Source organism: Zootoca vivipara, chromosome 13 (assembly GCF_965207765.1).
Source record: "Zootoca vivipara chromosome 13, rZooViv2.hap1.1, whole genome shotgun sequence".
In the NCBI taxonomy this organism is placed as follows: domain Eukaryota; kingdom Metazoa; phylum Chordata; class Lepidosauria; order Squamata; family Lacertidae; genus Zootoca; species Zootoca vivipara.
The window spans coordinates 4,702,010-4,728,997 of NC_142596.1; the positions used below are offsets into that span (position 1 = coordinate 4,702,010).

Below are 26,988 nucleotides of genomic sequence, written 5' to 3' on the forward strand. Positions count from 1 at the left end.
CAGGGAAGTTGAAGTCCCCCATGATTACTGTTTCTCTCCTTTTTGAATGTTTGGTAAACTGCTCTACTAAGGCATCATCTGAGTCTTCAGAATGGCTTGGTGGTCTATAGCAGACACCCACAGTAAGGTTACGGTTGTTTCTCTCCTAGTTTTCACCCATATCTGTTTTTCATGCTTCATGTCATGGGATTTCTTCACAAGTGTACACATCCTTTATATACAATGAAGCTACTATCCCCATTTCCAGGTGCTCTTTTGTCATTCATATTGTTTTCTCCCTCCCCATCAAGATCTAGTGTAAAGCTCTTCTGATCAGATTCTCAAGACTCTTGGCAAACACATTCTTGCCAACTGCTGTGAGGTGCAGCCCATCTCTCACCAGAAGACCATGATCCAGGAAGCCAAATCCTTCCTGATGACACCACCTGCACAGCCAGTAGTTTACCTCAAGTATTTTCCTCTCTCTTCTTGGGCCACAACCTTCAACAGGAAGGAGTGATGAAAAGATAAAGTGTGTTTTTTAAAGTTCACAGTGCAATTTATTTCAATATTATTTGGCTGCCTATTGGTTTGGCTATTTAATATCATCAACCGCTTGTCATGAAAGCCACAATGAGCTGCATATAAAATATTTTTATTTGGCAATATTATATACACATAATGACAGAAATAAAGAGCAGACAAACAGTACCATTTAGATGACCCTTGGCCAAGACACACTTACTGAGCTAAGTAAGGCTTTTATCTGCTAGCAAATGAGCCAGTCATAAAGGGTTGTGTCTTCCACTGTTCTAGGTAACTGAGCAATGCTATATAAGAATTTGCCCAAGGAAGACAATTACGGGGGGCCCCCCAAATGTGCTTTCCGCAATATGCAGTATTTGGCAGTGTGCTTCTTTTGCCCATGATATGGACTCACATAAAGCACCCCATTTACGATCAAGGCAGATATATGTTAAATCTGAATTGTTTTGCTTAAAATCCTTAATCATTAATTGCCAGCCTATAATTCCAGAACAATAAATCATAATTCCACATACTACAAATGTTGCATTAGTGTGGCCAAAAATGGCCAAGTACATGAATAACTAACCAAAAGTGAAGCAAACGGGCATTAAGAGGGGCACGTAAAGCAAAATGCTCGCAAAGGCAAAATATGTGACTTAACGTTACAGAAAAACAAATGGACAGACTTAAAAAGTACTGAATTTTAGATAGCAAAGTCCTTCATTTGTTTAAAAAAGGCAGTAGAAGTACTTGATTTACTATGTAGTCTGCAAACAAGACTTGCTTAACGAGAACAGTACCCCAGCTGCAAAAGTGCACACAAGTTCCTGTAAACAGAGAACTCTTAATGCGTTAGCACATGTGCCTTGTTGAAGAGCAGCCCAGAATTCAGAACAGGATGTTTCCAACCATTATATAGTTTGCTGTATGAAGCTCACCATGTTCCTAAACCCATTTGTTCATTTACACATAATCATTTTGCTGAATGTGTGATATTCTGAACATACATAAAATGTGCCAATCATCTCAGCCCAAACAGTGATCTATTTTAAAACCTAAATATATGCAATGTTAAATGTAATGAGAGGCTGTTCATTAGCTGGCATAAATAAAGGTGTCATTACTAATACAGGTATGATTCCTACAGTGCAACTCACTTAATGGCCAGTCAGAAATGGGTTTGAAATCCTGAATCAAAAGAACTCCTGTATTATACTGCCTACAAAACCAGCTGAACACCAAATGAAATGTTCCTGAGTCATTTCTGGATGTTTACATTACAAACAACATGAATAGTTTTTGAATAAACATAGAAAATATACTCTGAATAGAAAACACATTGCCTTCTGTTATAAGAGAGAGAGAGAATCTGTATTGCTATCACAAGCATTTCCCAACATTAAAAACTTATCTCAATACACCAAGTAAATTTGAGAAGAGGACGGAGTAGTTAATTTGCTCAAACAAATGTTCATTTAAGATTCTTATTAAGCAGACCTTACTAATTTTGGTCAACTAAAGTGAACGGAATGATTGGATATAATTCTATTTATCTCTGGAAAAGAAATTGCGACATTTAAATATTGCAATTATGGCCTCATTCAAATATGTCAAAATAATAATTTTGGGGTGGCCAGTCTAGGCAGCTCAACCTCCATCTCCCACCAAAAACGGAGCATCACCAGGCATGAATGTATCTACATAGTTTCCATAAAATTCATTCTCTGAAAGGCCACATGAATGAAAGATGTTACTGTTATTAAGATGGTTCCTGTGGTCTGCATAATTTTAAAGATGCTTGTTTCACCAACTTCTGCTGATGTCTTGTTGCTTGAGCTTCATCAATAGCATGACAGATCCTCTGGGAAGCAAACAGATTATTATTATTAGCCACCAAACCTCACAAAAGACTTCATGGAAAAACTGAATGAATATTTCTTGGAGAGATGCAAAAACTTGAACTTGGCTAAGCTAATAGCAACCAGAAACAAAAAAATTAAATGAGCCTGAGAGGCATGGAATCAAGAGTCTGTAAGAGACACTGCCTAAATCATTAAGATGCCCTAGTGCAGGGATTCTCAACCTCCAGAGCCCACTTGAAACAGCTGAAAATTACCAAATCCCACCAGTCACAAAATTAGTAGTGAAATGGCAAAGCCAGTCACAAAACAGTGGCAGATGGAGACAAAACTGGGCAAAATCACCTGGCTGACATTACTTTCCAAAGATGGAAATTGCTACATTATTTGCCACAATGTTTTTCTTGTGGCAAGGCGTTCCATAGCTCAGATTTCTTCAAGCTTAAGTACAGATGTTTGCTGGTGGTATTGTCATTCACTCTCCCTATTTTAGGCAGAATTTGCTGATCCAGAGGTGCAAAGTGCAGAAGGCTTCTTCTTTTACATTTGTTCCTCCCTACCCTGAAAAACAATTTTTCCCATTTCTTGTAATTTATTCTCCCACTTGCCTTTAACACTCACATTGTACCTTGCTCTTTTTCAATTAATATTCCAGAAGGAACTGAAGGATGGGGTGGCTTTTTGGCAAGATTAGTAATTCCACCACCACTGAAAAGGCAAGTCCAGTAGTATCAAGGTGTGGTCAGATAGGCCACAACTGCTACTGGGACTGACAACCAAGGAAGAGAGCTTGGCCCTGCTTCTTTAGCATGATACACTTCAGTGTCCTCAACCACAGAGTGGGTAGGGGAATATGGGGTTTTAAAAAAATACTGACAAAAGGAGGCAAACACTCCATTCTCCAAGACCAGTACTCAAGCATGAGATTGAAAAGGAGTTCTTCCCTTCTTCCAATTTCTTGAGGAAAGAACTTCAAGGGTGAAGGAACGCTAACCTGAAGGCCATTGAAGAAGGTGGAGATATCTTAATCTAGGTGCCGACTGCAGTGAAAAGCATTGCACCAGGACACTGGTGGAAATGCACTGAAGTTCAAAACAAGAGCACCTGAGTGGTGAAGACCAGCGTTCTGCCATATGTTTACACTGGAAATGTAGTACTAGTTCCAATATCATAATTACCCTTGCTGAAGCTGAATTCTTGAGCTGGATTTTCTTTACTGATTCTTGTCCTGAGTTCTCTCTCTTGTGAAATGTTAACAGCCCTTGGTCCTGTTAGAAAAACCAGAACAATTTAAAATAACTGTGAAAATGTTATTACATTCCACTATTAAAAAGAGCATAATCAGATCACCTTTGTTACGGCCCAGCTGTGGTCACAATTTTCTTATAAAAGAAAATTAGACATAACATTATTCCCTGTTCTATTTTGTGTTCGTGAGATTACACCCAACACCAAAGTATTCATTTACTGTTTCTAGAACAACTGTGGATCTGTTCCTCTTACCTTAACAAAGATCTGCAGTGTGTTTTCATCCACAACTGGTGGTCGTGTGAAGTCTTCATATGAATAATCCCAATCTGTTGTTATGTGCCCTAAAATCTCTACCTCCTTTATGAACATAACTCTCCTAAGATGAAGACAGAAACATGTCAATATTTTATCTTTAGTAAAAAAAACTTGAGTATTCGGCACACTCACAAAACCTAAGACAGTACAGAAATATCTACTTTTGTGGACCATGCACATGACACAAGATACATTTCAACTTCAGCATATTAGAAGTTAAACATATTTGGCCACAAAATTGTTCAAATTATGACTGGACTAAAATTGGCAGATTAAATAAGCCCTTTTGCACCTGTGTTACAAATAGTGTGGAGAGAAGTGTTATCAATATCAGCAGATATTTCAATGAGAAAACCTTTGCCCAAAAGCAAAGCTGAGTGGGCTTTCAACAAAAGATAATGAAGGCATGTGACCAAGGAGGAATGTACATTAATATCCAATTTGGAAAAGAGCTCTGTGGGAAAGCAGCTGCTTTTCATGCAGGAGGTTCCAGATTCAATCCTGGATAACATCTCTATTTAAAAGCACAGGTACTAGTCTTCCTGGACCTTATATGGGCATCATGAGACAGAAGTCATATTAGACTTGGCCTCAGTACAGCAGAATCTGGATCTCAAGTAGAGATCAGCAACTGGAAGCCCCAGAACCTAACCCAGTCCTTGAGTACCACTGTTTGATCTCTAGGTGCTCATAGGCAAGGGGGGGGGCAGTGGCTGAGGCAAGACCAGGTTTAGAAAAGAGGCAGCCTAGCCCATCACCATCCATGGCCTCAACAAAAAACCAGAATCCTGGAAATTCTACCACTGAGATGTGCTTCCTCCTACATACAATTCAATTTAATTTGCAAGCAAAGAGGAAAGAGGAAATTCACACAGAGGCCTTCAATACAATCTTGGCTCAATATTAACTCTCCAGAGAGTGGCAGTGTTTGCCTTTTGATTAGGTGAGGATTGGTTTGACCAAATGAATTACCCCCCCCCCCCAACACTGGCTGAATTCCTCTGGTTTAGTCAGCACAAGAATAAGAATACCTGTTGGTTACTACAATGTGCGCCTTTTTGCTCCCTGGAACAGCACAGTGGTACTGGAAGCTTTCTCCAGCCAGCTTCTTGATATGAGAATTCTGGAGCAGGATGAGGGCGAAAAAACAAAAGACACATTTCTAGTCACAGTTGGAATTTCAAACCCACACGAGGTAACAATTACAAGGCTTGGACTGAATTCTAGAAAAGGGAGTTCTCCAAGTGGATCATGCCCACCCTTCCACCCACTCCCCAAGAAAGCATATTTAGTGTTGGGGGGAGATAGTCAATTTGCATAGTGCTTTAGAGTCCAGAACTGAATCCCATATTCATTAAAAATGAAGATTTCCCCCCTTAAATTTAGCAATCTGTGTAATAATCCATTTGCCAAATTGCTGGCATTCTGACCTGAGCAAGACATGAGTGCATAAAATATCCAAAGTGACAAAAAGAAAAATACATTAAATTATGTTGTTGTTGGTTTTTTTTTTTAAAGAGAAGTGCACAGGGCACAGCCTGCTACCCAAAAGTAGAAGGGGGGGTTCGTCAATTTAAGAGGAAGAATGTAGTAATTCTGTATTTTTCAACATCAATTCAGACAGGCTCCAGCTTTCGTTTTCTCCATGTCATAATTTTATTGCCACCAGTCTAGAAGTACTTCTTTCAATCATAGAAAAAAGATTACATCATTATAACATACAGGTTATAAAATCTCTGAAAAGTCGCAATAAGGAAAATTGGGGGAGGGGGTGGAGTTCACACATTCAACTGCAAATCTAAAATGGGGAATAGCAGCACTTGTTTGATCAAAACCAGAAGTCCCAGCTGACTAAACATTATGTTGTACAGAGTTGTTTTTTATGAGCTCCAGATGCCAGCGTGGCATGCGGAGGCATACTTGTGCCTACAGAGGCCCTCCCTGGCACTGGCAGGGTCCCCTTCTCTCAATGAAACTAGGCTTGGAAGAAGCCCTGGGACCCAAAAAAGGTCAGCAATCCTTGAATTAACTGATAAGCAATTTGTAACTACATTTTACAATTCTTAAAAACTAAAGAAGGCGAAGATACAAGATAATACGAAAGCACACTAAGATAATATAAAGGCAAAGTACACATTTATGAATAAACGCCTGATTCTGTAACAGAATCTGCTATTATTCAAACATCAAATAAACCACTAATTTTCCTTAAAGCAATTCTTTTTCTTCCTTTTGTAATCTAATATTCATCTTGCAACATGCAGCTCCATGAGTTGCATAAAACTCTTGCCTTCCACCACTCAGCTCCATTTGTCCCCCCCCCCTCCTTCCATAAGAAGGATCAGGCCTGCTGGATCAGGCCAATGGCCTATCAGTCCAGCATCCTGTTCTTACTGTGGCTATCAGATGCCTCAGTAGGAAACCCAAAAGCAGGACTAGAACACAGGAACACTCTCCCCTCCTATGGCTTGTAGCAACTGGAATTCAGAACCGTTACTGCCTCCGACTGTGGAGGTAGAGCCGAGCCATCATGGCTAGTAACCATCAAGAGCCATCTCCTCCATGAATCTGTCCAATATTCTTTTAAAGCCACCCATGTTGGTGGCCATCACTGCCTCCCCTGGGAGCGAGTGCCAGTGTTTTCTATGTCCTGCGTGAAGACATCCTTTCCACCTTATACCTCAATTCATTTGGCAACCTGATTCAGGATTGCAAGGGTCTTCAGGACTAAACTGATCTCTTCCCCCGCCCTTTAAAAAGAGGTATTGAGTAGCTTATGCGCTATGGAAATGTTAGCTAGATCAAAAACAGATACCCACTAACTCAGGGATGGGGTAAGAAACAGCTACCTACCAATGCAGGGCTGGCAAGAGAAAAAGGGGGGAGACCATAATGAAGCTCAGAATGCTAACAGCAGAGAATGGTCAAGAATGCTGCTTGTTTTGGGACTCCTTCCCTCCCAAGCAAGGAAGCACCCAGACTAGGTGTCCTCCAGATGGTTTGGACTACAACTCCCATCAGTCCAACCCAGCACAGAAGGGGAGGGGTAAGGCTGCTCTAAAGCAACAGGACACACACACAGGCGAATACACTTAAAGAAATGTTCTTTGAAGTTAAGCCCAAAATCCTTGCAAAAAAGTGTGCATGGCATCATATTTGCACAAAGATTCTGTGATAATTACAAAATAAATTACTCTAAACATTTGAGCACCAATATTAAATCTCACATTTAATACTGCTTTTTGTTTTGTTTTTTTATTGAAAATATTTCTCAGAAAAGAGAAGGCTCTCTCATGAGTTGCCACATGAGAGCAACTCAGAAGTACACGAACAGGCAATTTATTTATTTATTTAAGGAGCACAATTATTTTCATATTTGTTGCTAAAGCATATGGGACATTTCTTAATTTAATTTAACAAAATCTAGCAGGCATCTACTGTTCAAGAAGAAAATGCATGCCTATAATATTTTTTTTTCACAGCATGTTTCAATACACTAAAGTTACACTGTCTCCAAACATATCTTATCACCTCCAATATAGTTATATAGTTATGGAAATATTTATATTAAACAGCATCACCCAAAAAATCCTAAAAGAAAATACTGATAAACTAAAACAAATGGCTGCTTTTGAGCACCAAGGCATCAACATCACTTTTCAACAATCTGAGTAGAATTTTTTTAAAGTGGTGTTTCTATACAACTTTCACACAGGTTTCTGATTTAGAGAATATGGAATATGTCACTCTTAGCTTGACCCTCACTCCTCTCCTCCCATCAGAGTTGCTGATGCTGGAAGAGAAAGGTGTGCTTTTTTCAGGCTGGTTTTAGGAGAGCAGTGATGGCTGCCATCAGACCAATGGGATTGCCAGCTTCCCTCTCACTGAGGTCTATGTGTGCCGAGAGAAAAGCAGACAGTCGCTCAACATCCTACATCCAGCCTCTTTTGTATGAATAAAGAAACATGAAAGACTAGCCCATATTCATGAATTTGCAACAGCTAGCTATACATGAACAAAATTATTTTAGTACCGTGCTTCCCCCAAAATAAGACACTGTCTTATATTTATTTTTCCTCAAGAAGACACACTACGGCTTCTTTTCAGGGGATGTCTTATTTTTTTATTACACGTACAGCCTCGCCTCTTCCTTGGCGCCCTCCAGAACAGCACCTATCACTATGTCTTATTTTCGGGGTATGGCTTACATTGTGCAAATGCTTAGAAATCCTGCTATGGCTTATTTTATGGGTATGTCTCATTTTCGGGGAAACAGGGTATTTATATATATGCCAATATACAATGCTGACACTTCAACTAGCCAATGCTACACTGTCACTGATCTCTCTTGGCTCTTAATTATAGAAAAGCATAAAGCAATAATTGGCACATTAAAAAATATACGGTAGGTGTAAACTCTTTTCCACTTCTGTTAACTATCACCACCATCCGAAGGAAAATTTTCATGGTGTGCGGCTAACTTCAGGGATAAAAATAAATACATTCCTATCATTTGAAGTAGGCAGTACCAGTGAAAGAGGCTCTGTGGGAAGATACAGAATGTGATGGATTCTTGTTGAATCATGCCCTAAATTTTAAGATACAGCAAAGCAGACAAAGATGATTAAATATAGATAAAGATAATGGAAACCGTAGACTCCATTATTCCAGTTGTTGCTGCGTAAGCATAGTGGGAGAGAGGAAGAAAGAAGAAATACATTAGAAACTGATCAGATGCTGGAAGTAATGAATAGGAAGGAAACAGACAATAAGGAAAAGAACTGATCTTTAAGTTTATGGGTACCTATTTTGAATGGAATTTCACTTTTGGCTTAAAAGAGATTGTGAATGTATATCCAACCTCCCCAAATATCAGCATGAGATATGCTTCCTGCCAATGCATAAATCAAATTACATGTATTTAAAGGAAATAAAAACATCACCCTATAATAATGCTTAATACTGTTAAAGAGCCTAGCAAAAGCAACAGGCAAATTAATAAAATAATACATGCTTCTACATCATTTCTGAATTCCAATGTTCTTTCTCCAAGCCCAGAAGGGCATATGTAAAGTTATTCAGTGCTTTTTTTCCGGGGGGGGGGCACAGGGGTACGTATACCCCTAAACATTTTGTGAATCTTTGTACTTTTGTCCATTTACTGTACAGTATTTATTTTCCCTGATTTGAACTATAAAATGGTGATTATCTTGAGTCAAAATGAGAGTACCCCTAAATATTTTTTAAAGAAAAAAAGCACTGACGTTATCCCATGAATCTCATAATCAGACTAGGATGAGAAAGAAGAACTTGCCCAAAGCCACCCCAAATTTTTTTTGGCTGAGCAAGAACTTGAGCCCAAGTCTCCCCACTCCAAATCCAACACATCTATTGACTATGCCACATTGGTCTTGTGTTGTAAAAAGCAATCTCCTTGGTGACTAAAAACCTTCCAATAAACCAACAGTGTGTGAGAAATGAAGTTTCAGGTTAGCCTGGGCTGCAGTTCGCATAGGTTTGTTTCCCAGGCACAAATAAATGCCAGTTATCATGTTCTTAAGGTGTCATGATGCAGATAGCAAGTCAGCTCCCAACAATAAACTAAGCAAGAGCAAGTCTAGCCTAAATATAGCTACATTCTGAATCCTTTGTGGGATGCAAGGTTTTAACTCTCAAGACAAAGGTGCAGAATTTGGAAATGTATTCTGCCACACATATAGACCCCTTCATGAATAGTCAAGCTCTAAAGCAGGCACCCCCAAACTGCGGCCCTCCAGATCTTTTGGCCTACAACTCCCATGATCCAAAGCTAACAGGACCAGTGGTCGGGGAAGATGGGAATTGTAGTCAAAAACATCTGGAGGGCCGAAGATTGGGGATGCCTGCTCTAAAGTAAAGAACCATCAGAAATTGATCACACCTGGGAACATTATATACAAAACCCGCAGACAGAAGCAATGATTCAGATGTGGAGTATTTTTCACATATTTTTTTTCAAAACAAATATTTTCAGGTATTTGTGGGTGAAATTTCCGCCACTAATATTTGGACACTTTAAATACATTTATTATGATTTTTTTTAATACCGTTAAAGCTGGGATATAAGACAAAGCATACCTCAAATAAGTCATACCCCTCAGCTTCACCCCTGTCATAGGGCCGAATGATGCCATCTTCACGAATGAGACGTGGAGGACGGAGATTTGATACTTCTTCAGTTGATTCCGCTACCCTGTCAAATAGTATTGTGGACAATGCAGATTTCCATTTTCTATGTCGTAAATTCATTTTTAAAATCATTCCAGGATTAAACAGATTAAACAGAGTCTTTGCATACTGTTTCCCATGCAAGTTGACTATTACAAGAATCAGTTCAAGCTTTCAAGACAATGAAAAGACTAAAGAAGTTGTTATTCCAAAACTGAATTCTCGTAAGCAACTGAGTTTTCAAAAAAAGAAAAAAGAGGGTGGTGCATGTAGTGTACTAATAGTAATGCAATTCAAAGTGCTAGTTAAGCCCTGAAATGACTTGGAACCAGATTATCTGAAATATCACATTCTCTTATACAAGTCAGTCCTGGTTTAAAAATCTTTAGCAGATGCTCTTCTTTCTGTCCCACCAACACCTGAACCACATTTGGTGGAAACTGGAAAGATGGCTTCTCAATGGTTGCTACCAGTCCAACCCCCGTCCCTCTTACCTCTGGATCCCCTGGAATGTGCTGCTTGCCATGTCTATGACACCTCCTGTTGGACGGGCCACAACACCAACAAGACCCTTCCCGATCCCTTTGAAGAAGCCAGCGGCACCTTCCTTTTTGGCACCTTCCAGCATAAGAATATAAAACATAATTGCATCTTCTAGCAAAAGGCTAGGTTTCAAGACTCAAAAGTATACAATTCTGCTAGTTACATACGGTAATTCCTCCACAAGGAGTGTTGGTTCTCTACTTAAAATATCACTTTTTATAGAATAATATAATTATAGAGTTGGAACCCTGAGGGTTATTAGTCCAACTATTTAATATTGTTAGAACTATAGTAGGTGTTATTTGAATAAAATGGCATTAAAAAAATTTACTTAGCAATTCTGAAACTATGAAATTCCTCAACATCCCAAGTCAGGATATCAGAGCTCACCTTCTACAGGTTTTGTGACGACCCCAGTCACTCCATCGAAAACCCCCTTAAAGGAAATAGAAAGAACAGCAAGTCAAAATAAAAAAAGCTACAAATTAATTTCATCCACTGTCCTCTAAGTTTTCTACTTTCAGTCTTTGGACCTCAATATTCAAAGCAGTCTCTCTTGGGGCCATTTCACAAACTTGCCCAACCAGGGATATCACAGTAATGAAATGGGCACACAAAGTCCAACATGCACAATTTAGTGTTATATATTTTTAAGACATTGTCTTAAATACACACAGAAATTAATAAACACTGAAACAATATCGTCAAAGGTCAGTTGATATAGTTGTCAAAGACCTACAGTCATACCTCAGGTTAAGTACGCTTCAGGTTGAGTACTTTCAGGTTAAGTACTTCGCGGACCCGGAAGTGTTTACTTCCGGGTTCGGCTGCGTGCACATGCGCAGAAGCAATCTGTGTACTTCATGCGTGCGCCGAAGTGTTCTGCGTACTTCGCGCATGCGCGCTACTGCCACTCGGTTTAAGTACTTTTCGGGGTGCGAATGGCACCCCGGAACCAATTACCGTGTTTCTCATATTATAAGACATGTCTTATATTTATTTTTTCCTCAAAAAAACACAATATGGCTTATTTTCAAGGGATGTCTTATTTTTTTCCTCCTCCTCCTGCCGCGGCCGGCATTGCTGCTGCACCTATCACTATGTCTTATTTTCGGGGTATGTCTTATATTCCTTGAATGCTTAAAAATCCTGCTATGGCTTATTTTATGGGTATGTCTTAAAATATGAGAAACAGGGTAAGTACTTAACCCGAGGTACAACTGTAAATGTATTTTTTTTTTCATCTACGATGCTGTCTTATTTATTTTATAGTACAGTACATTGATTATTGCCTTCATTTTATGGATCAATGGTCTCGTTAGACAGGAAAATTCATGTTAAAATGCTGTTTTAGGGGGTGTTTTTCATCGTCTAGAACGGATAAATCCGCTTTCCATTACTTTCAATGGGAAAGTTCACTTCAGGTTAAGTATGCTTCAGGTTAAGTACGGACTTCCGGAACCAATTAAGTACTTAACCTGAGGTACCACTGTATTAACACATAAACACAAGTCACAAACGGGCTCAGAAGGCCACTTATGATGTCCTAACCTTGCTGCATATTTCACATGGATTAGGCTCAATTTAATAGACAGAAAAACCTGTATTGCAGATTCATCTATCCACTTTTACTCTCACACAGAAGTCCAGAAAATATCTAAGCATCATACTCGTAGAAAGCCTTTCCCTCCTTTGGCAAGACTGTCTCCAAAATCTTTAGGCTGACGACCCATTTCCTCTCTTCTCTTCTGCTGGTACTCTTTATCCATAGTGATAGCAGCCAGACCCTTCCCAACAGAACCAGTTATTCGAGACACCATGCCTGCTGCTCCGCCTATCAGACAAGTAGAAGAAAGTTATGGGGTTCCAAGACCATTCCAAGAAAAAGGTTGAGAACAAAAAAGGTGCACTGTTATGGAGATCCATTGCAATTTAAGTACTGGCTGAGTGTTGAGACCAAATCTTGAACAGGACAGTAATTTTTTTACATAGTCAGCTCTTGCATGAACATTTAGGTTGTGCATGTACTGAAAATTGTGAAGTGTTCAACATACCCACGGTGTGGCCAAGCAGACTTCTTACACCAATCACAAAACCTTCAGCAAACTCTTCAGGTCCTTGAACAGCTCCCTAATGAAGGATGAAAAAGACATTTGAGGGTTTTTTGTTTTGTTTTACACAGCCACACCACTTCCACGCTTCCATCATTTGTGGCTTTATGCAGCTCCAAAAAGATCTTATGACAAATACTGAACTTTTGAAAGAAGTCACTTCTGACAAAAGCCATGATCACTTAAATTAGCTGCGTGCCTCCTAGCTGGAATATGTGTACGGAAGCTAGATGAGGAAACTGTTGGGAGATCCATTCCCCGTGTGCAGTCATAGGTTTGTTATCTGTCATATGACTGTATGTGTTTTGATTCCACAGGATGTGACGTAGACAGGATGTTTGTCTTACTGTGTTCCTAAGTGGGACTGTTGTTCCTTTGTTCTTTCTCTTTGCTGTCTGTGAAGCTAGAGAGAGGGAGCCATGATGAAGAGCTCCGTGTGTATGTAAATAAACTAGCTTAGCCAAAATGCTGAGTTGCTGTGGTCTGTTACGCAACTGTGCAAACCTCTGCAGATGCTAAGAGTGTGCTGGTGTCTCCTGGCACCAGTCGCTGTGTTGTTCAGGCTGGAGAATGCTTATGAAGCTCCCGAACGATCACCCAGGAAACAGGGATCATGCCAGTCGGGCATGTGTCTCTGCCAGGGTCCTACTCGTGAGTAGGCCATTTCCTGACAGAAACATGCATACAGATGGATGCTGTGTTCATGATTTCTGCCTTGTCAAGCTCTACTGACACAACCCTTCCAAAAAATTGACAGTGGCCCTCATCAGCTGGTCAGGAGCAGCAGCAAAGGACTGGATTCAGTTTTACCAGGCTACACACAGAGAGAGAGCCACAAAATATAGTTACTGGAGCCAGTATATATATTGTTCTTTTTTTCCTAAAATAGTTATATTCAACAGACAAGTTTTTGAAATCGTCAGTTTACAAATCCTTTGCTACTGATCAAAATAAAATATCAGAATGTTTCAGAAAGAAATCCAGTGAAACCAACAACCTGCGACACCAGTGGCACAATGACATCATACCTGGAAAGGCTCATAGAAGAAAGCTTCCACACCTTCTGACAGACCTCTGATTAAGCCAAAGGGATTACCCAGGACATCTAAACCCAGCACAAGAACATACACCTGCTTCAAGAACTAAGGTATAAAATAAACAAACACAGAAACACAAAATAGAAATAATTAGTATTCAGGGTAGGTTTGTTTTTTTAAAAGGATGAGAATCTATGCATGTCAGAAACAAACACTATTTAATGGTAGCTTAACAGCAGTACTACTGTGTGTGCGCGCGCGCATACACACATACAATGCAAAGGGTGTGTCATTGCTTAGAAACTACAATTTAACACTGCAATATTAATGCCTCCTGGGCAAAGAGAGTTGAGCTCCAGGCCTCATGAATTCATGTGGAAATGATGTGCTAAATCCAAATAAGTTCAGTTGGAAATACAGGGGAGAAAATTATGCAGAGGGCAAACGACTTACTTGATCTCTGTAATGCCCGATGACTTTCCACATTAATTCATCTCTTTTGTAAAACTGATACTTGATTTCAAAGAAAGCAAGCCTGAAAAGAAGCATCAAATCAGCATCTGAAGAATGATGTTTTCCCATTGCTGAGAATGTCTAAAACTTCTAAATACTTACAGTGTATTTTCTTCTTGAAGTGCTTCGTGTACATCATTTCATCTATAGAATAACCCTGTAAAGCTGATTGGCATTATCCCCATGTAAAAAATGCAGAGCTGAAGTTAAGAGAATGCAAGCTGCCTATGGCAGAAAAATCAAGCCTGAGATGTGATTGAGCAGGTAACATCACGGCAGGTTCTCTTAACCACTTTTATGAGTATCCGTTCTCCATTCATACAGCCCTCTTTCCATGTTTACCCAATACTGTTCTAATAAGTTTCCAGAAGCATGAACATGTGTAGTGACAGGGTGGTTAAAAATAATTAGTACTGCAAATGCCTAACAAGAACCCAGAAAGAGAACTTAAGAGATAAACGTTTGCTTCATCCACTTACTTGAATATTAGATCATCTACATCTGTAAGAGTGGCCCCAATGCTCTTCAATAGTAGATTCACAGAATGGATCGCTATCATTTCTCCTCTGCCCGTATCAGATGCTTCCCCACCAGAGCCCAAAGAAAGGCTCAAATGCAACTAACAAGATAGAAGTGGATATAAATTAATATTTTGGGTACCTGCTTGTCAAGCTTTACGGTAGACATATGGAAGCGGCAAACATGTAGGAGTTTGAATAATGCTTCAGAAAAAAGATACTTACTAGATCTGTGACGATGTTTGTGACAACATTTTAAAGTGCTCAGTAATACTGCTAATCTTTCTGTCAATCATGTTTTCTTTTCAGAAAAGTGTGTTCATAGTTACCCAGTATACAATAAATGTTTTATATTAAATTAGACCCACAGTTAATTTTCAGCTTGAATCAGTGCTTTCTTATATATATGCCAAGATAAAAAGGAGGCTTTTCTATGTAAACTTAGAACATTTTGAATACTCTAAATCAGGCATCCCCAAACTGCGACCCTCCAGATGTTTTTGCCTACAACTCCCATGATCCCTAGCTAACAGGACCAGTGGTCAGGGATGATGGGAATTGTAGTCCAAAACATATGGAGGGCCGAAGTTTGGGGATGCCTGCTCTAAAAGTTCTTTATATACATAATTGACAGACAGAAAATTGGAAATCCTCTTTATTTCTTTTGCTTATCTCTTTCTTTTTTATGATTTTTAGCATCTGTCCTCTATTCTGGGTTAATGAGGATACAGGAAGGTGATACTGTAGATGGCTCATAGATTTGTGTGGCAAGGCATCCCCCCTCCTCTTCCGTTCTTCCCAATACCAAGAATAAGATGCACTGCATTTTTTGATGAAATCAGGCCGCAACTTTAACGCCAGCAGATATAAGAGGTTTGGCATAGGCATTGGGTAGACCCCATCCCTTCCGGTGCAACTGCTGGAAGACCTTGCATTTTGGGATCAACTGAAAATGAGTGAGTCTCTGACCTACATCAAAGGGCAACTCTCCCACTGGATTGCACTGGGGGGGCTGCTGTGGCCCCCCACCCCCACCTGGGCATCCGGACAGAAGCATCTCCCCTGGATCCCTTTAACGGGAAAGTCCATTTCAGGGAGGGGGTCAGGCAGAGGCTACAACCTCTCCTCCAACCAAAACTAGACCTATCCAATGTTTAAACCACCAAAGGTGTGACAATTGCTACGAGGATGGCAAAAACCAGAGGGCTGGAGCCAATTTGCCAGCTGGAAAAATTCCAACCTGGCCCCAAATACGGCAACCAGCTATGCCATAGCAAGGTTAAGCAGAACAACATGCCATAGCAATATATAGAGTGGGAGAGCCAAAAAAATGGCTGGAGAACAAACTACATGCCTATGTAATATACTGGAGCCCGCCCTCTAGCGGGTGCCATGCCCAGTTGTGATTTGCTGATTAGGCAAATGGGTGGGATGAATTACCCAGGCAGCAAACTCAGCCCAGAGACTTCCTTTGCTGCCTGGGAAACAGTCCCTAGAACTTCCCTGGCGCGAGGGGGAATGCCAGCCCACAATGGCACTCACCAGAGAGGGTGAGCAGACATTTCATTTTCACCTGATAAAAATAAACTGCTCTAGTCTGACTGGGAACCCTGCTTTGACCTATCAGTTGTGGGCACTTCATTTTTATTTGAGTGGGGCTGAGCCAAGTGGAGCAGAAAGGAGCAATGCACACTGGAAAGACGGATGGTAGACAAGATTGTGCTATGCACCAGTTCCTGTAGTCACATACTTAAGCTATAGCACTGTATCAACTTCCTGACAAGAAAGCCCCATTGACTTTTGGGTAAAAATTGCTGGTCATAAGAAAGACCCCTAAACAGGAACATTTTAAAGATATTCCCTCTACAGGTAAAGCATGCAAATAATTTGCAGGCTGACTAAATAGATGCATGGCTTTGTTAGAAGAATGAGTCAAAAGTATAAATAATATTGTATTCCTAAATTAATGTGGTTTAGTGGGCAGGTTTGCACCATAGGTTAAGAAACTTAAGAAGTAGCATCAGTGAGAAACCTGATTTAAGCCAGCTTTTTCTCTTCGTTGATTTAAATAAATAAATAAATAAATATCACTATCACTTAAGGCAGGTTCCACATATTACTTTGAAGGAACCCAAGAGAATTTTTCTTCCATCTACTTAGCTAGTTAATGAAGAGAGAAATTAAAATTTGTCACAGATGGAAACACAGCAAGAATGCACCCAAGATGCTGTGCCGTCCTCTCCCTACTGAGCAAGCTGTGAGGCTGCAAATCTGTGAAATGAGAATGGCAATAATAAGCACAAGCTTCAATGAGGACTGCTCTGCCAGGCGGTGCCCACTGAACAGAATAGTTACACTACTGTTAGTCAGCAAATGTACAAAATAACAAATATCATGGTCATGTGGCTTGAGCAAATATTGCAATATCATTTTATCCAATACCATTTTATTCTTAACCTTACCCTAATATTTATTACATAATGAAATATAACAAGCTTGATTTTTGTGTTGCCAAGCCACAGTCCTTCCAAACATACCTTCAGAGGAGAAATATGGAAGTGCTCAAAGAAGCTGAGAGTGGATATATCAGTCAAGGATGACTCCATCAACTGTGTGTTAAGAGCATCGATATCCTTTTGTATCAACTTCGTCTGTTAAAATAGCAATAATTTTAATTGAAATCCTCAATCAGGTTCAGACTTGAACAGTAGGCACCACACAAACTGATGAAACATTTCTATATTTGGGGTGCCTCAAGACTCTGTCCTGTCCTCATGCTTTTCAACATCTGTAGGAAACTGCTGGGAGAGATCATCAGAGGGGTTGGGCTGGGTGTTTACCAGTATGTGGCTGATGCCCAGCTCTATCTCTTGTTTAAATCGGAACCAGTGAAGGTGGTGAATGTCCTGTGTGAATATTCTGTCTGGGGATGGTTGGTGGCTAATGGATTGAGATTGAATCCAACAAGACATAAGTACTGTTTTAGGGGGACATGGGGTAGGCAGGTGTGGGGGATTCCCTGGTCCTGAATGGGGTAACCATGCCCCTAAAGGACCAGGTGCGCAGCCTGGGAGTCATTTTGGACTCTCAGCTGTCCATGGAGGTGGAGGTCAATTCTGTGTCCAGGGCAGCTGTCTGCCAGCTCCATCTGGTACACAAGCTGAGAACCTACCCGCCCACAGACTGTCTCGCAAGAGTGGTACATGCACTGGTTATCTCCTGCTTGGAGTGCTGGAATGTGCTCTACGTGGGGCTACCTTTGAAGGTGACTCAGAAACTACAACTAATCCAGAATGCAGCTGCCAGACTGGTGACTGGGAGCAGCCGCCGAGACCATATAACACCAGTCCTGTAAGACCTACATTGGCTCTCAGTACGTTTCCAAGCACAATTCAAAGTGTTGGTGCTCACCTTTAAAGCCCTAAATGGCCTTGGCCCTGTATACCTGAAGGAGCGTCTCCACCCCCATCATTCAGCCCAGACACTGAGATCTAGCTCCAAGGGCCTTCTGGTGGTTCCTTCACTGAGAGAAGTGAGGTTACAAGGAGAGGCCCTTCACAGTAGTCATGCCCGCCCATCAGATGTAAGGAAAAAATAAACTTTGGAAATCTGATGGCTAGTAAACTCATCCCAAACTTGTTTTGTGTACTAACACTATACACAAATGTTTTTCCAGAAATTGCTAAAAATATTCAGTTGTCCAGATCTTGTTTAGTTATATTCCCCCCATGTTGCTAATTATTGTCTTGAAAATAAATAATTTTCTCTAGTTCAAATCTATGGACAGGTCTAACATTAGTATTCCTCTGTGCTTTCATAGACTGGCATGTTTCAAAAAAACAGACTTTCAGCTCAACACATGAGATGTCCCAAGTAGACCTTACCCTTTGTTTTTCAACTTCTGGGTCTGTAGATGGAGTGAAGAGCCCAATAATAGCTCCTAAGAATCCCTGATCTATTTTCAAAGCCATTTCCTGGATTAGAACCATGAAATACCTGAGGAAAAGGAAAAGACAAGTAACTGACAACAGAGATTCCATGAGGCCAACTGCCCAATTTGTGGTTAATATTTTATTTTAAAGCAAGTGGAATATTGGACCTTTTCTGCTTATGCAGCTACCTGTGATGCACCTGCAATGGCAGAGTCTCTTGAAGACTAAACAATACAGCGGTGGAAAACTTGTGGGTAATTTCACAGGCTTGTGGTTAGCTCCTCTCAACAGATTTGGCCCAAACCCACAGGTGGTCCATGCCACACCATATACCATTTCATTCAAAGTACTTTTATTGGAACCCTTTCACAGTCCCAATGAAGATGGACAAACTAAAATATTTTATTAAGATTAAAAAATCTGTGGGTTTGACTGTGCTTCTACCAACAATTATAGCTAAATGTTTTGGGCCATTCTAGTCTTCTAGAGGAAATTTTGCATGTGGGAGATATATTTTTTGAAATATGAAATCACTCTAGTTCAGAGGTGGGGAACTAGCTGTGGCCAGCTGTCCTAATCCTGGGCTCCTCCTATCCTCGTGGGCCTGTCAATCACCTGACATCACTATGACAACAGGTGATCCATTTTAGTCATCAGGTGTGAAGCCGGTTTGGGGAAAGGGTCTTGCAAGCCAAGCTGGACCTAATTAAGACTGTGGGCCAGAGGTTTCCACCCCCTGCTCTAGCTTACTTGTGTTAGGAGTTGTGATCAGAAAGCAATTTGGATGCTTCAGCTGAAACACATGGTCCTTTCTCAGATCCTTAAGAATGAATAAAGCTTATGTTTCAAAAACCTTTAAGTATATTTTACTTACTTGAACTGCAACACTTTACTGTACTCATTAAATCTAATGATGATACTAACATCAATGAATGGCCGTGGTTCTAAGGAAAAATGAGAGGTGAAATAAATACCTGTTTAGTAAGTGGCTGATTCTTGCTGCATCTAGAATGTTAAAAATATTATTACCTGAATCCAATGCGATGGATTTTGGAGGAGCTACAGGATGAAATACAACAGGGAACATTGAACCAGGCAACTGGTTATCGACCTTCAAGGGAGTAACAAACCAATATATAAGAAGTCAATATATGATAAACATTAATCAAGACTATTTCGTGGATATTAACATTTTAGAAGTTTTAGCAGAGTACAGGCAGATTTATGTGGGGGTTATGTTCCTGGCTACTGCACGTCTAAGCAAAATCATGTAAAACCAGAGCACCCCCTAGAAAACTGTAAACAACAACAACACAAAAACCAGCAAATCCTTCCAACTTCCTCCACAACTCTCTCCGGCCTCCTCTCCAACCTCTTGTAAATCCCTTATGGATTTTTTGCGCAAAAAGGAAAGGAGATTGCGATATCTGAGTCTGAAGACAGAAAAAAGTTTGGTTTGTGGAAAGTAGAAAAGTTGTGTGTTTTTGTGGAATAAAATTTGCCATAAATTTTAAAAACTAATAGAAAATAGGAAGTCTTTTTCTTTATTTACTTTGAGTGTTTATGTTAAAAATGCTTGATATTTGATGTTGACATGTATATTGTTTTTCTTTGTTTTTCAAACTTTTAGAAATATAGCTTTTTTAAAAAAACATCTCTGCAACCTTCTCCACTCTCTCCACACTCCACCGACTCTCCAAACACACTCTAATACTCTTCCAATGCCTGATGTGATTGCCTGTCATTCTTTCCTGCTTTCCCAACCCTTTTTTCTCCATACTCTGCATTTGTTTATTTTCTGACGATCTGCATGACGCTGCAATCGTGTAAGTCAAAATCAACGTAAAATGCAATCTACCTGTAATCATACAATGTCTACTCAGAAATGTGCCCCATTAAGTTCAATGGGGCTTACTCCCAGGTAAGTGGCCATAGGATTTCACTTTCAAGCTCCCTTAGCTTAGCCCCACAAAATAAAGCAAAATCAGCATCTACAAAATCCCATCTTTGCTAAATAAAAAAACAATTAAGAAATAAGATTATTTTTGGAGGGTTTTGGCTCTTAATTTTTACAAAATGTACAGAATGTTTTGTGCTTAAACAAAGTACAGTTTTAAAATTCTCGTGAATAATTAACTAAACGACAAATTTTTTAGTGACCCACAGTCTTTCCAAGAACAAATGTGGTTCCAGAGAACTGTTATACCGTCCATGACTACCATCGTTAAGATTCCAGTTTCCGTGACCAGAGTTACTGCTATCCTTCATAACACCAAGGTTTTCTTTAAAAAATCAAAGATTTGTACCTGAAGCCAGTATAACTGGGCCCGTAAACTTTGTTGGTGAGGTGACTGTTTGAATTCAATCTGTATGCCAGATAAGAAATCCCGCTTTATGCTACATTTGATTGGAAGGCGCATTTCCATTGGCATCTTGTTAAAGTTAACCTGAAAAACACGCATATACATTAAACCCCTGTTCTTTACAACCCCTTAATTTCACGCTGTTGCGATGGAGAGGTATTTCATCTAGGATCCTATATGCCTTTTTCGGATGGGTTTGGCCTAGTAAGAGCCCCTTTGAACAGTCGAGTGCTTCCATACCGAAGGGCAGAACATTATTTCAGTGACCTTAAAGGTAAAGGGACCCTGACCATTAGGTCCAGTCATGACCGACTGGGGTTGTGGCGCTCATCTCGTGTTATTGACCGAGGGAGCCGGCGTACAGCTTCCAGGTCATGTGGCCAGCATGACAAAGCCGCTTCTGACAAACCAGAGCAGCACACAGAAACACCGTTTACTTTCCCGCTGTAGCGGTACCTATTTATCTACTTGCACTTTGATGTGCTTTCGAACTGCTAGGTTGGCAGGAGCTGGGACCGAGCAATGGGAGCTCACCCCGTTGCGGGGATTCGAACTGCCGACCTTCTGATCGGCAAGCCCTAGGCTCAGTGGTTTAACCCACAGCACCACCCGCGTTCAGTGACCTTACAGACCACCAAATTGTTTGGGATAGGCAAGGTCTGTTGTCACGTTCAAGGTGCTTGGCAGCTTTCAAAACTGTCATCAGCACGTTAGTAGCAAACATCCTAGTTCCTAAGTTGTTTCTCATTCCCCTCCCCAAGCCCAACTGTGCAGCTTTCACCCAGGCTTGGGGCTTACACTTTCAAACTTAATAGCCTGCCTTGGCAGCAGCTGCTATTAATCTCATCCCTCTCTATCTCCTCTCTTTGGCAGTAAAGCAAAGAAATATCATGTAGCTGGACCACTAAAAGCTGTTGTCAGTTGCTGCCATTTTTGCCTAGGGAGGCTAGTCAAGTGGAAGCATGGAAGACTTCCAGATTTGGCTGAGCACCAAACTCCACTCCTGTAAGTTGCTTCTGGCAAACCTATTCAGGCAAGAACAGCAAGGGTGGGCAGCAGCCATTAGGGGCTGGCCTGAGAAGTGCAGACCACTGAGGCGACAGAGGAAATATCCCTGGATCTCCCCTGCAATCTTTCCCAGCTTCATGATCTACTTATCCCAAGCCAACATGAGGGAAGACCTGGGTGGCAAAGGAGCATGGAGGGCAGCAGCTCCCAGAGGATACTGCAGATCTTCCAATAGAAGTTTCTGGAATGCCTTCTGGGTGATTTAAAAAAACCAGATATTTGTGGTAAGAAATACACACTTGACTCACTTACACACTTGACTCACTTACCAGATGGGAAAGTGACAGCGGATGGAGCAAGACATTGGTTCAGCTACCAAGGAGACATCCCTTGTTTTGCCCATTAAGTCTGTTTGTCTCATGCTTTTCCTATAACTAGTGTCACTTGGCTATGCTATGCTGAACAGTATTACATTTCCCTTTGCTTGCTTGTCCATACGGTATCCAGTGGCAGAGGAAGCCATTATAGCACCTGGAGTGGCGGGGCTATCCACCCATGGTGTGACGATCGGCAGAATCCGGGGGGGGTGGGTTTCCAATCGTGGCACAATGGCACAATCGTCCAGCAGGGCCGATCACAGTGCGGCGGTGCAATCCACCCGGTGGGGGCTGATCACGGTGCGGCAGCACAATTCACCCGGCAGGGGAATCGTCTCCCCCCTCTGGAATGGCACTCATGGCATGCCGCTCCCCCTGCACCCCCTCTTAATACACCCTTGATTGTATCTCCTCTATTTTGCCATGCTCAGATACCTCAGAGATCAGCTTTTCGTTGAGTTGTTCAAAGCCTCGATATTTTCCACCCATATTAGGCAACTAACATTTATGAACAGAAGACTTTTGCAAAATGTCTTATTGTGCTCAGTAGCATAAATGCAACATGTACGTGATACCTCAGCATACCTCAAAATTGTTGTCTATTTTAATCCAATCAGAAGCCTCCACACCTCGCACAGAAATATGTTTCTGATATGCCTGTTCCAAGAGACGTATTTGCTTTTGGTTAAATGGCTTCCACCTCTGCTTTGGTTTCAATTCCCAGACAATGCCTGAACTGAAAAGTAAATACATTGATGATTTGTTAAACCTTTATTCTTTAAAAAAAAGTTTTTTAAAAAAATCCACAGCACTAATCAAAACTTATTTAAGTTTTACATGGTTGAAGGAGCAGTTGGAGGTGCTTAGACAAATATTTGTTTTAGGAAAATGAGAACTAATTCTGCTCTGATTTTTAAAACAAGACTTCTGTGAATTAACAGGAAGCCCGCTATTGTTTATGAACAGTACCTGGTGATTCCTATGTAAGAAATTTCCTGTTTGTTTTCATTGTTGACTAGTGAAAGCCCAACACTGTGAAGAGCAACATTTATTTCTTGATCCGGTTGCTCCATCTCCTCTGCTTGCCGTGCTTTAGAAACCAATGCAACATCATCTGTGAAAAGCAGCACCCTTTGGCGTCCATCCAAGAAAGAGACCCAATGTATCTGGGTATTGGAGTTGTAAGGAAACTGACCACACTCATCCTGGATTGGCAGGAAGGAAAAGAATTGACTGTGTAACACAAAATGAACCTACTAATGTAACATTGAGCCCACTTTTTGTCATTTTTAAAGCAAAATTAATTTGTATTAGCCTGTAGCAAGTGTAAGCAATGCAAACAAAATGAACACTGCTGTGTTGTGTTATGAATGGTATGTGAAATGCAAGCCTTCTACAAGCTGGGGTTGTCTACATAATTACATTGACTTTAAAATTACAAAGTCAAAAAAGAAACAGAATTGTCGTAATACAGTAGGGCAGAAAGAGTTTTGAGTTGAGGGGCATTATTGATTGTTATAGAAATTGTTTCCTATGGAGTTCAGACTTGACCGATTTCTCTTTCGACACCAAATACCTTAAGAAGATCATGTTCTCCGGAGTTTTGTGCGTACACCCAAGTTAGTTTTCTTATTCCAGTGGGATCTGCCCAGGCAAACAGCCTCATTCCCCTTGGCTTCAGTTCCATCTCTTCCTGTAAACCACTGCATAGATGAAATAGAAACACGACATTAGTTATGGATGAACAAAAGTGCAACTGAATCCAGGTTAAAAATATTCTACATCCTGCAGCAAAGTACTGTACCTCTTTGGAAGATGGAAGAAAGCTCTTTCACATACCTCTGCTTGTACTTAAGAGACGCCCATGGAGTATGATTGATGATCAATGCAGGTGCTGCTCCCTCATGATAATCTGAGAAGTTAATAACTGTAGAATGATCGGACACGTTCACATCTACTAGGATCCCTGTGCTCTGTTGAAAATAAAATAAATGGATATGGTACTAAAAGCTACGGCTTGATATCCACATAGCCTAATTCAAGCTTCACTGTACCTTTTATAGTTTATACTTCTAGCAAGCAGTTCACAGTAGCAACAAACAGCTGCTGGTCAACCAGACAACTCTGACTCTTCCAATGGGGCTCACACGAGAGTCCAGATGAGGTTACCCAAAATGAATGGAGTGTGAGAATTCTGTCTCTTCCTTTCTCAAAGCTGATAGCAGCTTCTTGCCAGTAGTCCAAGCTGGAAGCTACACTTCTAATGCATTCAATTTTAGCTTTACCACATTTGATCCAGCAACCAATATTATTCCTGCTCCTGGGAATAACCAGAAACCACGCAGCACCAATGGCTATAAACTTTAACCTCCCTTTTTACTAACTAACCATGACATCATGGCTGCTTTATCCAAAGGAACCTGAGATTTACAGAACAGCCCCTGAACCTGGATCTTGTAGCTTCAGGAAATTAGACTGTGTGGATATGAAGAGTGAGGTCTTCTCAGTAATAGCATTATAGCTTCAAACAAGTTATGCAGGAAAGCCCACCAAGGTACCAATTTTAAGTTGCTTTTATTTCTGTTCTTGTAAACATCTAGATAGCACCAGGTGGGAGGATCTGCTGCTTTTGCAATCTTTAAGCATTTAGATCAGCCTTGCATTTTAAAACCTTCCCATGGTAGCCATGTGATAAGGAATTTTATGCAGGTGAGAGGCTTCCTGTTTCCGGCGGTGAGAAATGGCTGACTCCCACACGATTGGACCTCAGCCGTGCCGTGAATTCAGGGTTGATATGGGGGTAATTAGCCCTGGCAGACTCCCCAGGGTGGGGGAGGACTGTCTTGTAGACCCGCAGACCGTCCGAGATTGTCAGCTTGCATCAAGGTGCAAGCGGCAGGACACTGGGTCCCAGAGCACAACACGGCTGGCACTCTCCGAAGTCACTCTCATAGCCGGAAATATCTGTTTGATAAAATAATTTGATTTGGACAATAAACAGACATAGTCTGGACTGAAGAAGACTGAGAAAAAACCTGCAGAACTGCACAGTCCCTGGTGTTTAAGGTCGGACTTCAAAGAGATTTTCATCATGGTGTTTGGAGGTGATTGGTATGTTCTTTTTTTCCTTCTCAATACCTACAATTGTTTTTCTATGCCAATACCTACAATTCCTCCCTTTTCCAGCTGACTTTATAATGACTTTATAATGACTTGAGACAACAATTTGGGATAACATACAGTGCATCTGTTTGCAGAATTTCTTCATTATGAGCGAGAGAGAAGGCTAAATGGATGTCTAGCAACCCCCCTTCTAGGGCCCAGAGGGGGGATTGTGTGGTCTCCGGGAAAGCTGATCGTTATAAGCCAAATGACTTGTATCTGTGGAATACAGTTCATTTACATTGCAATATTGCAAACAGTATGTTCAAACGACAGGCTTGGACAACAGCCCAGACTGGAATAATTTAACAACTTGGGAGTTGCTGCATCATTAAACTTTAAACAATAGACTTGGACAACAGCCTGGATTGGAAGGTTGGAATGAAGTCAGGAAAACCTGCGCTGGCAAATAGTTGAATATATATATATATACACACACACACACACACACACACACACACACACACACACACACACAAATAAAGCTGTACTTGATGGATGAAAGGATATATGATTTCTGACATGATTGAGAATCGTATAGCCAGGGATGGAGAACTTTAAAGTATTAAGATCGAAATGTGGAAAATATGAGAACAAGAAGAAGAAGGCAGGAACGAAGATATTGGGAGATATATTCAGAGGTCCAGACTATGGGAAGCCTGGAAAAATTAATAAATAGGATTGTAATTTGGTTGTTTTATTAATTTTAGTTTATCTTTTTAAGTGGATTATGATTATGATTTGATGGACATGTTAAATGGCTGTTTTTATTGGAAAATCAAAATGATTATTATTTTAAAAAAGTAAAGGAATTTTATGCAGGCGAGTGGCCAAAGCAGAAGAGGGATGAAGTGCTTCATCCAATCTCTGTTCGCAGCATAGAAATGCAGTGGGCTGCTAGAGGAGAGACAAAGCTCTCTGTGCCCCGTCACTCCACCCCTGATCCCCAGCAGAAAATAGTTGCAAGCTAGTAACTTTTGTGAGTTTGTTTGCAAGTCTGGTTTATATGTCTTTTTAAAAACAAATATTGTTCATGACCATGTTTTAAAATAAGCACAACAGGGAATAAACGCCATATTCTCACCAGTTCTTCTAGACTCAACAGAGTCCCATTGTCCTGTTTGTTGAAAAAGAATGGTTTGGTCACACGGGCACAGCCAATCACTCTGATGCACAGTTTTCCAGACAGATTTTCTGGCCAGAATGGAAGACACTAGTGGGCAAAATAAAAAGAGTTTCTGCTTAAAACTGGCAATATGTCCAACAAAAGACATCTAAAAAAGAA

At 40.6% G+C, this 26,988-nt stretch overlaps 1 protein-coding gene across 2 annotated transcripts in view; it reads right to left on the minus strand.

Moving 5' to 3' along the window:
- Positions 1–618: 618 nt before the first annotated feature.
- Positions 619–26,988, minus strand: part of VPS13C (vacuolar protein sorting 13 homolog C) — a 116,826-nt gene continuing 90,456 nt past the window's right edge. For both annotated transcript variants that reach the window (XM_060282438.2, XM_060282437.2), the window contains exons 62-83: positions 26,788–26,916; positions 24,381–24,514; positions 24,118–24,244; positions 23,511–23,746; positions 23,127–23,277; positions 21,100–21,240; positions 19,823–19,904; positions 19,668–19,737; positions 18,746–18,857; positions 17,399–17,512; positions 14,823–14,962; positions 14,284–14,365; positions 13,822–13,935; positions 12,737–12,812; positions 12,353–12,516; positions 11,073–11,118; positions 10,634–10,757; positions 10,050–10,164; positions 4,964–5,055; positions 3,870–3,993; positions 3,545–3,634; positions 619–2,368 (exon numbers count right to left, since the gene is read on the minus strand). In XM_060282438.2, coding sequence (XP_060138421.2) covers positions 2,267–2,368; positions 3,545–3,634; positions 3,870–3,993; positions 4,964–5,055; positions 10,050–10,164; positions 10,634–10,757; positions 11,073–11,118; positions 12,353–12,516; positions 12,737–12,812; positions 13,822–13,935; positions 14,284–14,365; positions 14,823–14,962; positions 17,399–17,512; positions 18,746–18,857; positions 19,668–19,737; positions 19,823–19,904; positions 21,100–21,240; positions 23,127–23,277; positions 23,511–23,746; positions 24,118–24,244; positions 24,381–24,514; positions 26,788–26,916 — 2,565 coding nt within the window. In that variant the 3' untranslated portion in view covers positions 619–2,266. The remainder of the gene's footprint in view (positions 2,369–3,544; positions 3,635–3,869; positions 3,994–4,963; positions 5,056–10,049; positions 10,165–10,633; positions 10,758–11,072; positions 11,119–12,352; positions 12,517–12,736; positions 12,813–13,821; positions 13,936–14,283; positions 14,366–14,822; positions 14,963–17,398; positions 17,513–18,745; positions 18,858–19,667; positions 19,738–19,822; positions 19,905–21,099; positions 21,241–23,126; positions 23,278–23,510; positions 23,747–24,117; positions 24,245–24,380; positions 24,515–26,787; positions 26,917–26,988) is intronic.